This window comes from Peromyscus leucopus, chromosome 1, assembly GCF_004664715.2.
Source record: "Peromyscus leucopus breed LL Stock chromosome 1, UCI_PerLeu_2.1, whole genome shotgun sequence".
In the NCBI taxonomy this organism is placed as follows: Eukaryota; Metazoa; Chordata; class Mammalia; order Rodentia; family Cricetidae; genus Peromyscus; species Peromyscus leucopus.
The window spans coordinates 149,363,686-149,378,815 of record NC_051063.1 but is presented as its reverse complement, the minus strand read 5'-3'; the positions used below and the strand labels follow the sequence as shown (position 1 = coordinate 149,378,815).

The 15,130-nt window shown below is 50.9% G+C and overlaps 1 protein-coding gene across 1 annotated transcript in view; it reads right to left on the bottom strand.

The window, feature by feature from the left end:
- Positions 1 to 1,990: 1,990 nt before the first annotated feature.
- The window catches only part of Klf13 (Kruppel like factor 13), a 52,224-nt gene continuing 39,084 nt past the window's right edge, over positions 1,991 to 15,130 (bottom strand). Inside the window, exon 2 of the mRNA XM_028872846.2 lies at positions 1,991 to 7,159. Coding sequence (XP_028728679.1) covers positions 6,870 to 7,159 — 290 coding nt within the window. The 3' untranslated portion in view covers positions 1,991 to 6,869. The remainder of the gene's footprint in view (positions 7,160 to 15,130) is intronic.

Sequence of the window (15,130 nt, the reverse complement as noted above, 5' to 3'; positions counted from 1 at the left end):
CTTGATGTTAAAGATATAATGAATAAATAAAAACTTAAAAAAAAAACAGGCAGAATCAGCTCCCTGGGATGATGGTAGCCTGCCACACCCCCAATCTGACACCTCCCCTCCCCTGACCTGGATACAGGCAGATATGGCACTCCACCAAACTACCACAAACTGCACAGGGGCCTCTTTACCTTGTCCCAGGAAGACAGAAAGGATGTGCTACTTGGATGTCCCATGTACTAATGAATTCCACTTTCAAGTGTCAGAAAAAACTGAGGCTTCTTAGAAGATGTGTTTTGTTTCCTAAGGTCTCAGGAGATCCCCAGTTCCTGAGGTGGGCTGTCAATGCTGCTTCCCTCTTGGAAAGAACTCTCAGAAGTGACGTCATGACTGACGGGCATTTCTTTTTCCTGTGGGTATTTTTAAAGCATCCAGGATCCTTTCCCCCACACAGTTTATGGAAGCTGACCCACCTATCTGCGGAAGTTCCTACACAATACGGGAACTTTGCAGAGGAGGTGAACAGTGCTGCCCTGGGGCAAGACTCTGAGAACTGGCGGCAAAGTATCTTGGGCCAACACGTTTTAAGATGAGTGTTTGTCTATAGCTGTTAATGTAACTGGTGCTTTAAGCACATACATCTGTCCTGATCTTAGAAACCAGTGTCTATCAGGAAGTGATGACAGGGTCAGTGTGGCTTCAGGAAAACCCGTGTTCAACTGAAATGCCTTCTTTTGTTAATATTTCTTGGTGGGTTTCACTTACAGGTGCAGATTGAAACAGCATGGATGCCACTGTGGATGAAAGCTGAGGATGTGGGTCTCAACTATACCACCCCACCCCCCCAATCTCCCAACCCACATGCTACTGTTGTTACAGACCGGGGGTGGGGGTGGGGAAGACCCAGTCACTCACCTGACCCTGCTAGCTGTTTTCCATTGCTGGCATCCACAGCAACCATGGACAGTAAAAGATCACAGAGAACTTGGCCTCTGGTGTCGACAGGCATCAAATCTCTTCCCTCTTCCCTAGGCAGTGAACTTTGGCTTGTGACTTCTGTGGCTAGAAATGGGCATTTTCTAGAATCTTAGACAAAGAACAGCTGCATCCAGGGAGCGTGCAGGTGCTTACGGGAGCATTAGGGTTTGGGTTGGAAGCAACCTCCAGGTGTCCATGTGGAGACTTGCTCCCCAGGGTGGTAACGCTGGTAGACGGCAGAGCCTAAGTCTTCAGATCATGATGATGTGCCCATCATGGGCCCAGGGGGAGCTGGGTTCCCTCTCCTCTTCCACCTCATGGGGAGGTCAATGGCTCTGCTCCACCACTCCCTCTTGCTGTGACACCCTGCCTCACCACAGGCTTACAGCAAAGGAGCCAACTGCCTATGGCGGACTCCGTGAAACCCCCTTCCTCTTTGGGTCGATTATCCTATTTGTTACAGTGACTACTAACAAAAAGGACATTGGAGGACACACATATAACCCTCTGAGGACACGGGCATCATGTCCTCTGTGTCCTTTCTGCTGGCTTCGAGAGTGAGAGAAAGTCAGTGAACTCAAATGTCTCCCACACCCAAAAGACAACCCACGATCCCCAGAGATCTTGTGTAAAGCCCCAGCTGACGTTCTGCCCCTCCAGTCAGTGGATGGCATTTCTCCAGATTTTAACTTGTCCCCCTCCCAGAGCCTCGGCTGACCACACCCCTCAAGAGAGTCACCTAGGCAAATAAAATAATGAATCATAAATTTTATTTCAAAATGTAAACGTCACTAAACATGCATACATGTTAAAACAATAAAATTTACAATTTCATTAATTTTTTTTCTTTTGCATAGGACATTACAATATAGAATCTATGCCTTACAAAATACATAACAAAGTTTTATCCGAGCAAGCCAAGGCCAGATTGGGAACTGTACAACTGTAATACTTCACTGTAGTGATCCAGGAAAGACAGAACATGGCCTTTGGAAGCATGTTGGGAGCTAGGGTTTTGTTTAAAAAAAAAAAAAAAAAAGTTCCTATAGGAAAGAAAATCTGGAACTTGATGGAAATGGCCTTGGACCCTTGGATTTTGCCTTGGGGTTTTGGCAAAGGATCCCCAGAAGTTCCACCGATGGCTTTGGATGAGAAGCAGTCACCTGGGCCTAACCAATGAAACCACAACAGGGATCTCCAGTCACCACGGAAGGCCAGGAGCTCCGACCCCACAATGCAAGGAGGCTTGTGTTACTGGCCCTGGGGTTCCCCTGCACTAGGCACCCCGGGTCTCTCCAGTGTGCAATAGGGGACAGAGAAATCCTTCCACTCACATACCAGGGTAGTTCTCGTGACTCAAGTGGCCCTCGCTTCTCCTGGGGAATAGACACTCCCAAGTCTAGGCTCTCAGTTCTGAGAAGGGCAGCCTGGCTCACAGGCTGACCTTGCTAATGAGTACAGGCAGCAGACCCACTGTAGGTGTCCTGGGGAAACAGCTGGGAGAAACCCCACCCTCACGCCTGACCTATGTTTCCTGCCCACCCCCAGGGATGTGGGGGAGGTGTCTTCTTTGCCATCCTGTTTGTTTCTAAATAAAAGTAGTTAAGTTTTTAAAGCTGTGTGAGATTGGGGGTGGAGGGGTGGGGGATTGAGGCTGAGCTAGAGAGTTCCAAGACAAGTCCACTAACCCTGTAGGGAGTCGACAGAAAACAAGCCAGCCTCCTTCCCCTGGTGGACTGGGGCCTCCAGGCCAGTTCTGCTCCTTTCGCTGGAGGTCAATTAGCCAGCAAGAGGAAGGGCCTCTCCCTCACCAGTGCTCAGGCCTGTATCAGTAGTTAGCTGGATTGAGCATCCATGTTTGGGTACAAAATTCTCTGGAATGTGTCCAGGACAAACCTTCGAAGACTCAGAATCAGGAAAATTAGTCATAGGGCCTGGCTCTTTCTAGTGCCATCCTGATTTCAAAACAGTGAGTCCACATCTGGATTTTCACTTTGAAAGATACGGCCACCAGGACTCACATATGGAAACTCTGGACAGCAAAAAAAAAAAAAAAATGTGGGTGACCTACAAAGCATTTCTTACTGATCACAACATGGCTATACATAAATCTTCCAGCACTGTCTCTGACCTAATGACCTTTTGTAAAGTGTGTGTATGTGTGTGTGGGGGAAGGGGTGTGTGCAATCAGTAACACCTGTCTGAAGTCCAAATAGGTAGCCTTGTAAACAAAGCCACAACCGGGAGCTGAGAAACGAGGCCAAGCTATTGCTCAGATTTGTCTTACATGGACGGTGCCCCTGCTTGGTGGGGATCCCAGATGAAGCCTCTAGGAAATGTTGTCACCCTGTGCACATTGTATGTAGCACCTGCTTCTGGCAAGAAAAGGGCTGGCCTCCTGGACAGAATGAGGCTGGGAGGAAGAAGTCTGAAACGGTAACCCCTCTGTTCTGCCCCATTTCTCTTAGAACCACAGGATGTCTCCTTCCCTCTTCCCCACATCTAAATCACCCTTCACCAGGGTGCAGGTTTTTGCACCTGGAGGCTGCACTCTGGTGAATCCTGAGCCTGTCCCAATGCTGGCCTCAGAACAAAGTTGAGATGGGATGAGCTGGAGGTGGGGACCTTGAAGCTCAGGTCCTGTGGGTAGGGGACACAGCAGGACACAGGTAGGGCACCTCCAGGACCACACTCCCATCAAGGGCATCATTGTCCATCCCTACGTAGCACCCATCAAGAGAGAACCAAGGGCCCTCTTTGGAAAGGGCTGTTTTCTGTATGGCTGTAGGATTCAGTAGGCATCTGGGGAACAGACACTGACCCCCTAATATGGCTGATGCAAAGAGGGACTTTCTCATTTGGGACATGGGCTACACTCCAGCCCCCTGATGGCTGAAGTCCAGAATTCCTTTTAGACACTGCTGTAGGGAACTCTCCCCTCACTCAGGCACTTTCATTGTGGGATCTCTGCCTCCCGCCCTTTAAAAAAAAAAAAAAGATTTGACTTTTCGTATTATTTCTGGGCACCCTATGGGTTCCTCAGTCAAACTGAAACCAGAAAATATGGCCATAACCGCAAAAAATCAAAGACCCCGCAACAGACCCAGGCTGGAAAGCCTCTGCATCTTAGAAGGTATTCCTTGTTTATGACAAGATGGGAACCTAATGAGAACCCACTGGAAATGAGCCTAGCCATGTTCCTCCCTTCTTCCCACCCCCTGATGAGATGAACTGAAGCCCCAGATGATATGGGGGGGTCCATGAGGGGTGCCTCGGTCCCATGCTGAAGGACCACACCCTGCCATTAAAGGAGAACCACTTTGGGAATGAAGACACGTTCATTTGCCAAAAAATAGCCAACGCCTGCATATTTCTGTTTTAAGGCAACGTTACCCTTCCATCCGTCCGATGGAACAGCCCTGGGTCATTCAGAGGAAAAATTAAATTAAGTGCTCTTTGGAAATAGCCTACGCCCGCTTTCCCCTCCCCCACCCACCCCCAACCCGCTCTATGACAAACCAGCTCTTTCTTTTATTCCAAGATGATGGGGCTTAGAGTCCTTTTTACCCTTCCTAGGTGCAGGCAGGCAGTGGCGGAGTTGGAAAGGCTCCTTCTGTGACTCTGGGGGAGAGCACAAGGAGACAGAGACCTCGGCTGGCCTTTGAGGCACACTGCTGCCTCCCTCTGTCTTCAGAAGCGTGGATGCAGGTGCACCAAAGGACTTTGGAATAAAATTCCTGAATCTGGAATGTGAATTCCTGAGACGTGAAATGTGTTCAGAGTGTGGCTTTCTCTGCCTCACACACCGACTTTGGGAGGGACGACGCTTTGGAACTGAGCATGAAGAGCGCCACACCCCAAGCACCCAGGGCTCTCTTCAGTCTAGGTCCCGACCACATATTCCATTCTCTTCCCCAGATGAAATGCAAGCAGGGCTGTCACCAGCCCTGCACTGGACCAGGGCAAGGGACCCCCCGACACCCACCACACCTGCTTTCGGTGTGCAACAACACCACAGCCCAGCTCAGCACCTACTGCGCTCCCAGAAGCCACCCTATGCCATTAGCCTCTCAAAGCTGACATGGGAAGTTAGAAAGTGGTGTCCCAGATCCACAAGGCGGTCACATGACAACAGCCAGAAACTGCAGACAGACCCGGCTGGGCATGGTCTCCGGGGTTTTCCCTGTGCCACCCCCCTACACTGTGTGAGGGCTGGGGTACAGGCAGAATGACCACAACCAAGGCACTCTGGGCCCAGGAAGCCCATCTACGGCCCTCTGAGTCACAAGGGCTGATCCTCCACATCAAAATGAAGAGAGGTCTCTGTCGGACACCTCAAGTCCATCCCAAACCCACCCACCCAATACATACGCGCGCACGCACACACACACGCACACACACGTACACACATACACATATATATCCAGTCCTGGGGCCTTATGTTCCTAGGCCTCAGCTCTTAGGAGAAGGGGAGGAAATGTCTGGGTCTCTGCAGGGTGGGAGTAGATGGACACTCCAAGGATCTGCAGAAGAGTCACCAGAACATCGTCTTGCTAAGGAGGCCCAACACCTGAAGCCAACGCAGCCCAGCCCCGGCGTCGTGGGCTCCGGTTTCTGCTGTTTTCCCGGCAGCCCCTCCCCCATCCCCGCCCTGCAGACTGGGTGTGGCTAGGGTCCTCCGAGGCAGGGCAGGCAGAAAAGAGGACCAGAAGTGGGGAGCGCAACAGTGTGGAACCGTGGGTTTGCTAAAGTCTCCACTCAAGGTTCTGAGAAGGTGACCCCCACAACTTTCACCAGGTGTCCCCCGCAGAAGCAGAGTCCTTGTTTCTCCAGGATCATCATCATCATCATCATCATCTCCTATCACATCTGCTGGGCTGCTCTGAGGAGGTCCGGCCGATAATAATGCCTTTGCCACCAGCGGTCTCTGTGGGATGTGAGCGCTGCCACCCACGGGGCCACACACACAGACTGAAGAGGCAGAGGGGGCCATGATGGTCCTGCTGCAGACAGAGGCCTCCACAGTGGCCCAGGGCACGAGAACTTGGGGAACTGGATGAAACAACACCAATTTGGGGGGTGGGGGGTGGGGGCAGTTTCAGCACACCCTGCCCAGGGCACTATTTTCCCAGTCTGAGAACATGGTGTGAGGGTGACGGGTCCCAGGTGCCTTCTGTAGGGCAGGCAGGGCCCAGGCCGCCTCCCTGGGTTGTTGGCAGCAATGGTGTCCCAAATCCAGGCGGGGTTTGCATCTGGCCTCCATTGTTCTGAGGATTTCTGCAGGCAGAAAGCCAGGCAGGACCACGCTTACAAGGCAGATGTCCTTCTCCACAGTTGCACAGGCACGTGCTCTCATGGTCCGTCATGGCTTACCACATCCCTGTGAGGTGGCCAGTCCCTCAGATCCACCTGTGCTCTGAGCCAGGCCAAGGGGCAGAGGACAGCAACTGGGTGGTAAGCAGGAAGAGGGGTACAGGCCTTTGGGGGGGGGGGGAATCTGCTGGGAAAGCACAATGTCAGTGGCCACATCTGTTCCCAGCTGGCCTGTTCTGCCCCAGTGATCCCCAACCTCACAGAAAACTCCAGAGTGCAAATCTATGTACAGAGTAAGGCGGCAGAAAGACGTGCCCTCACTGACCTCGTGGACCGCGTCCATCCCTGAGAAAGGGGGGGGTTTCAACACCGCTGAATCTCAACTTCGTGGATAGCTCTATTGTGCAATTTGTGGGTCGTGTATATATTTTTTTTTTTTGAAAAAACAAATTTTTTTTTTTTTTTGTTAAAAATTGACACCTGAGGTGAAGAAAAGTGTTTTGCTGTGGACTTCTCAAGTTCGCTCAGCTTTCCTATTACCGAGGGGGGCGAGGCGCGGTCCGGGCGCGGGCGGGCGGGCGGGCGGGCGCTCAGGGCGAGCTGGCCGGGCTGATGGTGGGGCTGCTGGCATCCGAGCGGCTGTAGTCGCTGAGCGAGCCGGTCCGCGAGCCCCCGCCGCGCCGCTGCAGCATGCCCGGGTGGAAGTTGGCATGGCGGCGGGCGTGCTTCGTCAGGTGGTCGCTCCGCATGAAGCGCTTCTCGCAGATGGGGCAGCTGAACTTCTTCTCGCCCGTGTGCGTGCGGTAGTGCCGCGCCAGCTCGTCCGAGCGCGCGAACTTCTTGTTGCATTCCTGCCAGCTGCAGGCGAAGGGCCTCTCACCTGCGGGAGACCGGGGGCAGAGGTTAAGTCTCGGTCACACCCCACCGTCCGACCAGGCCACTGCCTCCCGCCACCCTCAAGGCCCATTTTCCCACCCTGTGACCAGCTCTCAGCCCACGCCTGAGATGCAAGCGGATGACAGGTCCCAGGGAAGAAACAAGCATCATGGCCGACTCTGGCAGGGGCGCTCAGGCCAGGGAAAGCATGCCATCAAGACTCCCGGGCAGGGCCAGTGGTACCTAGCCCTGAGAGGGGAGTAGGAAGGAGGTGCAGGCCCCAGGGGACACTCTTCTTCATCTTGTCCAGCAAGAGGGGGTCAGAGAGGCCATTACCCAGAGCCTGCCAGCCAGCCAGCACACTGCCCCTGCTCTGACAGGGGTCCTAGGCAGGCCAGGCATGCAACAGACTTCAAAAGCTCCTGCAGACTCAAGCAGGATGACATACAAAGGTGATAGATAGCTCAGAACAGCCCAGCAGGGGCCTAGGCAGGTGTGGAGAAGGCAGACCACAGGGCGACTCCGGTAGTGTGGATTCACTCACTCTAGACCCCATCTACTCCTTGCTCAGATCAAGAGACAAGCTAGCATTTACCCAAACTCTAACGCATGCACACACATTTGGTCGCACCCCAGAATGAAGCCTGTCTGGTACTGGGGCAGTCACACACTGCTTTCCCTTTTCCTTGCCCTGCAGAGGATCTAAGGAAGATTTCCAGCCCACCTAAGTCCAGCAAAGGAAATCCACACAGCCCATCCATCCACCTTAAATACAAACCGACACTTGGGGGGCCACCTGACAGCCAACGAAAATCACTAGCATGAAAAGGAAAGAGCAATAAAGCCACCAACTCCAGAGGAAAAAGAAGAAGCCAGGAAACAAAATATTAACCTATAATTTCTAATTAGTATTCTCAACAGAATCTGAGATACAGTGGGATGCACAGAACAAAGAGAATGCCATAAAAATCAACTTCAGAGAGAAAAAAAAGCACCAAAATTAAACAGAATCTTGACTAAATAATAATTCTAAAAGGCTACAGATATACTCAAAGAACTATCCTGAAAAACTGAAAACAAAAAACAATTCTAGAAAATATGTGAATGTTGCATTGTTCCATCTCCTGGGACTGCTGAAGACAAGGCCCTGTGTGGTGCATGTTTTCCTCATTAATTTTCACATCATGGGGAGAGATACTGAGAGGTGATTCAAAACCAAGCAACCTGGGGCATGGCCAAGAGTGGTTACTTTTTGGTTCTATTTTCCAAGACTGTTCTATGAGTAGATTCCTAGCTTTTCATGGAATTTGTTTTGTTTTGTTTTGTTTGTTTTTGGAGACAGGGTTTCTCTGTGTAGCTTTGCGCCTTTCCTGGATCTTGCTGATCAGGCTGGCCTCAAACTCACAAAGATCCGCCCGGCTCTGCCTCCCAAGTGCTCAGATTAGGGGCATGCGGCGCCACCGCCGCCACCACCTGGCGGAATTTTTGTTTTTAACAGAAAGCAGAGGACTAAAAATCGAGAGCTCCAGGAATCAGTACAGGGGCTTTAATCTAAGAAGAGGTATAGACTGGCAAAACAGAAGAAAAAAAAAAAGAATGCAGGAAATTGCTAAGTGGAAAGGAAGACAATTTGTTGTCAGTGTGTGTGGTAGGGGTGAGGAGAGTAACAGGAGAGGATGCTGGGAGAATCAGGCGGAGGTGTGAGCTGAGTGCACAAGAGCATCCCTTGCTACGAGAAGTTCTGCATAATTACAACAGTGAGTAAAAAAAAAAATGAGATCTCAACCCTTAATGAGTGGTACGTGAGAAACAAACATCAGGCTATCCACGCCAGAACAAGACACTACATGTCTATGTCATACTGGACACGCTGGAGGGCAGGGAATGGGGATTTTATGTGTTATATATTCCATACAGGAAAAAAAAAAAAAAAGAGGAAACCAGGAGTGAAGGGCAAGCCGGAGGCTTGGGGAGGCAGGGGCCGAGGCCCGCGGGGGATGATCCTAGGAAGAAAGTAATTCTGTGCAGACATCATGATCAAGATATTAGATAAACTTGAGGACACGGCAAAGGCACACTACTTTTCCTTCTTTTTTTTTAAGGTGACCGTGAACTCCAGTAAATACAGGAGCAATCTGGACACAAGACAACAACGATCCAATGAGAAGCACACTCAAGTACCGGCGTGCAACCAGTGAAGTGTGCAAAGGCTCCAGCCGCTTTTCCTATGTAGAAGTACTTATCTTTCTCAACAACCCCACGAAAAGGTAGAAGTAAATAGAACCCCAGCACAGGCCTCAGCAGGTCAACTCTGCCTATCAGTCCCACACACCACTGCTAGATTTCAACACTGTGCAGAATCAGTGTCACAGACAAATCCCACCGCCCCATCAGAAAAGAAGTTACACGGTGGGATTAAAATAATATAATAATTAAAATTATATATTCATCAATTCAGGAGGAGGGTGGGCATAAGGGTAGGAGTGAGATAATTTCTTAAATTAATAGCATGAAAACAACAGATTAATCTGAGAAATTAAGAAACAGAAATGTATATTATACCACACACACACACATATTCTTTTTTTTTTTTTTACAATACCCATCAGGACAACTAAAATCAGATCAGGGGAATAGTATTAAATTGAACACAGTTTTATGATAAGCTTCTCTGTGCTGCGGACTTACAAGAGCAGCAGGTGAAAGTGTTCACTTGACCAAGCCAAATGACCTGCGTTCCATCCCCAAGACCCACACAGTGGAGGGAGAGAACCAATTCCCAAAAGTCATCTCCTGATCTTTACACGTGTGACATGCTATTCACATGTACCATCACCCCCCAATTTAAAAAAAAAAATGATTAAATACATTTTTAAAAATATCTAATCCAACCATGGTCCAAGAAATGGCAATGTTGAATACAAGAAATGGCAATGTTGAATACAAGAAATGGCAATGTTGAATACACTGCTCATTGGTTCCAGGGGCTGGGAGGTGTGGTGGGGGTCTTATCAACAAAACAGTGAAAAACGTCATATGCTAATTCTATTCTCGGACATTCAGCCAGCAGCAGCACCTTGGGCAGGTCTGGCCTCGCTGCGGTCAGGTCAGATCCGGTCTCCATTATACCGATGGTATGATACCAGACAAGCTCCAGACTGCTTGCAGCAGGCCGAGCAAAGAAAAGAGACAGCCACCCCGAGCCCTCAGAATCCGTAAGGTAGCCTAATTTGAAATGGGGGGTATAGAGGTCTTTGTAGATAAAATTGGGGTAAAATCTTGAGACGAAGTCACAAGTTACAGAGGGAAGTAACGGGGAGACGGCGCTAAGAGACTGGACCAACCCACCCCTGAGTTCTCAGCGGCCAGCTCCAGGACTGGAAATGAGGAGGGTCGCACGCAGCAGGTGCTCCCTTGGAGCATCCAGGAAGAACCATCCCTGCCAGCAGTTTGCTCTGAGACTTCTGGTTTTCATTCAGGAAATCTGAAAAGTAACGTTCAGCTGCTTTCAGCTCTCCACTGGTTCTGTTACAGCAGCTACTGGAGACAAACATGCTGTCCCATTCTCACAGAAGGGCCCACATGGTGATGTGACAGGCTGTACACAGCCAGCTCTGGTACCAGGCTTGCCATGGTCCAAAATGGCTGTTACATGCTATCCCCATCCCTGTCTTTTTAGACTGGAGTGGGGGTGGGAGCTGGGTTCAGGGTGAAGTCAGAATGCACTGAACTCAGATTCTCTTGGATTCCTAAGAGCCCTGGATCCTTGTCCTTTTCAGGATCTTTCTGCTCGTATCCCCGGAAGCCTATGAGGTGGGTACTATTAAAGATGGGCCAGGTAATGTCAGGGCTGCAGACAAGGGCAGCATCTGAGCAGACTTGTCACTGGAGTTTCTCACTGGGGAGGAAAGTGGGAAGTAAGTACCTTCGCCGAGTACATGCTTAAGGCAGGACCTGCAGGACATGGTCCTCACCCCAAGAGAAGACACAACACAAACAACACCCAGGCTCAGGTTCCAGCAGCTGCCCAGAGTGAGGCCATCAATGATCACACAGCCTGGAAGAGCAAAGGTAAGAGACTGTCACTGCAGTCAACAGTTTTTAGCTCATGGTGCCATGCAAGGGTCTCAGGGGCCGACAGGTACCCACCCTCCAGCATCATTCTGAAAGCGCTGTTCTGGAGACTGGCCTCCGGGTGGAGTGGCTGGACTGAACTAATCACAGGACACCCTACACAGGCAAGCCCAGCACCACAGCTGGTGACCCCACTTCCATCACGGCAAAGGGAGTGTGATGGCTAAAACCCCTCACTGCTGGACTGGAATCCCGCATGCGCCCTCCTGAGTCCAACGCAGCAGACCCCAAGGATAAGGTGTCGCCTAACTCAAAAGGAAAGACACTGGTCATCTCAAGAAGGTAGCTGGATTAGAGAGTCAGGTCTTTTTGGTCTTTTTGGAGAATCCCAAAGCCCTCAGGGGACCCCATTCTCAGAAACTAAAAGGGACCAGGGAACAGGGTGTTGGATGGCCAATACAGGTGCACGGGGAGGTGACTGGAGCCACCCGGTAAGATAGGGGTTAGGTTTTGTCCAGGCAGCCTGGGTGGGAGGAAGGGGGCTGGCGGCTGACTTTGAGGCACTCTGACTGGGTGGGCAGGGAAGTAGGGGAAGGAAACTGAAGGAAGGCCAACCACTGTAGGGGGCGGGGCCAGAGCTAGGCTGTGTCCGTGTCTCAGTAAGGTTAGGGAAGTGCCTGGGAAACTGAAGGCCAAGGCAAAGTCCAGAGGGGGCTACGGAACTGCGACCCTGCATACGGAGTGAGGGGGCTTAAGCCTTGTGCGGGGCTTCAGAGTGAAGCTGGGGGCGCGGGGATGCAGTGTGTCCTGGGGATTTAGCGGGAGGTGGGACTGGCCAGGGGCTCTTGGCTCGAAAGGACCACAGTTACATAAATGTTCCCTGGCGCCGCCGCGAGGCCGCCAGGAGCAGCAAGCAGCGCATGGCGCAGGCTGAGCGTGATTGCCTCATCTTATCAGGGAACACAACGTCCCACACACGTTCTTGCCCAAGCCGCAGGCCTGGGCGGGAACAGCGTGTTCTCTGTGAGGCTGGCCGGAGGAGGGGAAGCGACCGCAGAGGCTCTCCTCCCGCCAAAGCCCTCGCTGGGATTGGGCGCGCACTGTCCAGCAGCCGAGGCGCACACGTCCTGTTGGCTTCTCAAAGCGCTCCAGCTCAGAGTCTGAGCTCAGTCCCGGGCTGCTACTGCTGGATCCTCCGGTCCAAAGGGCATGCTCCCGTTACCTAGCACCACCCAGATAGCTAAGCCTCACGGCCACTCACTCCTCCCCACCAGCTGAGTGGGACTCTTTGGGTTCCAGCAGCACCTGCACAAACCACAGCGCTTTCCTGCTTCGTGTGGACCTCTCAGGAGCAGCAAGTGTTTCCAGAGACTCTTCAGCTGCCCTACCCCCACCCTATGTGTGCTGGGGAGGGGACAGAGCAACCTCCTGCTTGATCTTGGTTTGGGTTTACTGCCCAAGCCACAGCACCCAACTGGAAGCCTACCTTGCTCTCTTATTGTGGAGGGAGAAGGGAGAGCCTGGGGATGATGCCCCTCTGACCAGGAGAGCCTGCAAAAGCAGATCATCCATCAACCTTATGCAGTATCCCAGATTACAGGAACAGTCTGTCAGCACAAGGAATCTATGTGGGGGTTACAGAGGCAGGGAAGAACAACCAGAAGCCTTTAAAGAGATCCTACACCTCACAGACTCTGTCTTGGCTACCCATATCAGAGTGGGCTATCATTCTTCAGTTAACAGCTTTGATCTGTGGTCACTGGCTTGGGGCTATTTCTAGCTTGGACCTCAAGAATGTCTTCACTCCAGGAAGGCCTGCTTGCCCTCCTAGCAAAACTGAGCAGACAGCTAAATATTTTGGGATGCTCAACTGGAGACCTCCAAGAAAATTCAGGTACACAGCCTCACTGGGCTATGAAGGTACCTCACCAGGTACCATCTAGTTGCTAGTGGCCAAGATAATTCATCAGCAGATGACTTGTCTTCCTCACCCTCAGAAAAGGTGAGAAGTATACACCCCAGAAGGAAGGCAGGCTAGTGGCAGAGCCAGAGTCACAGCTAGGACCCAGGACTCAGTCTGCATTGGGAGGGATGCATACACCAAGGAAACTGTCTTCCCTGCCCCCATTTGGCCGTTGATGCCTTGAGTGGTCATCTTACCTCTTTCCCAGCCACTGTGAGGGGTATGTGGGAGAACTGGAGGGCATATGCCTGCTGCACAGTCGTGCTGGTAAGAGATATGCCTTTATCGCCTGTGGACCAAGGGGCCCCGGATGGTGCATGCCTGAGCAAATGGGTGGCATGCAACAGCGGGAGGAACCGCTGGCTACAGATGATGCTCTAGCCCCTGGCCCTACCTCATGGCTCTCTGGCCTGCTGTTGCTGTTGTGGGAACCAATGTCAATGATTGCATCATATTCCCTACACTTGATCTTAGCCAAAAGGCTGAAAAGTGGCGAACACACACACACACACACACACACACACACACACACACACACACACACACACACCATCCAGATACAGAAGGGAGAATAGTACTACTCAACCTCAGAATCCACCTTGAACCAATATGTGTCTTGGCAATTTCTGCAATGGATGCAGGGATATTTCTTAAACTTGGCATTTTAGTTGTAATTTGGTATGGGATAACTTGCTACTAAAATGCACATGGAAAATAAAGTCAGAAAAGCTCTGCGAAGGGACCACCGTGTTTGAAGACATAGTAACTGGCTGCTGGAATGGGGCTGGAGGTCAGAGCTGGATTTGAACAAGTGGCAATTCCATCAGCTGTACTGAGTGAGGGGGGAGTCACAAATGGTATTAAAACAGTTGGTGTCTGTAAGGGTCAGCACCGCACTTAATACATTATGCCAAAATCAATTCTATGTGGCATCAATGCATCACATGGTCCTCCATAAATATATACAATTTCTATACGCTGGTTCAAATTTCCAAAATGAAAAGAAAGTCTAAGCTGTTAAGGATGTGAACATGAAAAAACGAAACCACGGAAGTTCCATGAGCAAACTGTGCTACACCACCTGGGCAGAAGTTCTTCATAGAAATCCAAGTCCAGCAGCCAGGAAAGAAAAGACTGAGAACTGGACCACACAGAACTTAGTGCACAGTCGTTCTAATAATGACCAACAGGAAAAAACACACACGAAGCTCATCATATTCAATATGGTGTTTATGAAAACTGGAAGAAGAAAAAAAGTGGAAAACCAGGCAGGAGCCGTTCTTAAGGAGGGTAAGGTAGATCTCTCATACAACCACAAACAGCTCCCCACCCCCACGTCAGGATTTCAAAGCAAAGGATTCCACTGATGTCAGGCTACAGGGACGCAGCCACTCTGTCCCTCTGCTTAGAGAGGGACAACTGCGGAAGTTCCTCTCAGGGTGACGGGCAACAACTAGCAAGGTTATGCCCGTGGTGGCTGAGACTGTGGCTCAGTATCAGCCGTCATGCCCAAGGCGCCGGGCCAGCCCCCACTGCTGCGTTTTAAAACACTGCCTACCCTCCAGGCCTCTAAACCTTTCAGTGCCTACCTACAAACATACCTGCACACTTAGAAAATGGTATTCACACCTGACTGATCGGCAGGGCTGAAGCCCAGAAATGAGCAGAATTCTTCAACAGATGTTGAAACTAGGGAACATGTGTACCAGAGAGTAACATGAGTAAGTTGGTGTTCTTTGTGGACCGCTACAGACAGGCTAACAGCCTGGTGAGGAAAACAAGGGCCAGAACAAAAGCATGGAAGCATTTGGATAAACAGTATGGAGTTGCACAAGCACCTGCCTGTCTGTGCAGAAGTGAGAACAGGTTCTCTAGTGCAGGCAGAGGACAGAGAGGGCTGCAAAACCACTTACAACCAAGCCAGGCCAAAAAAAAAAA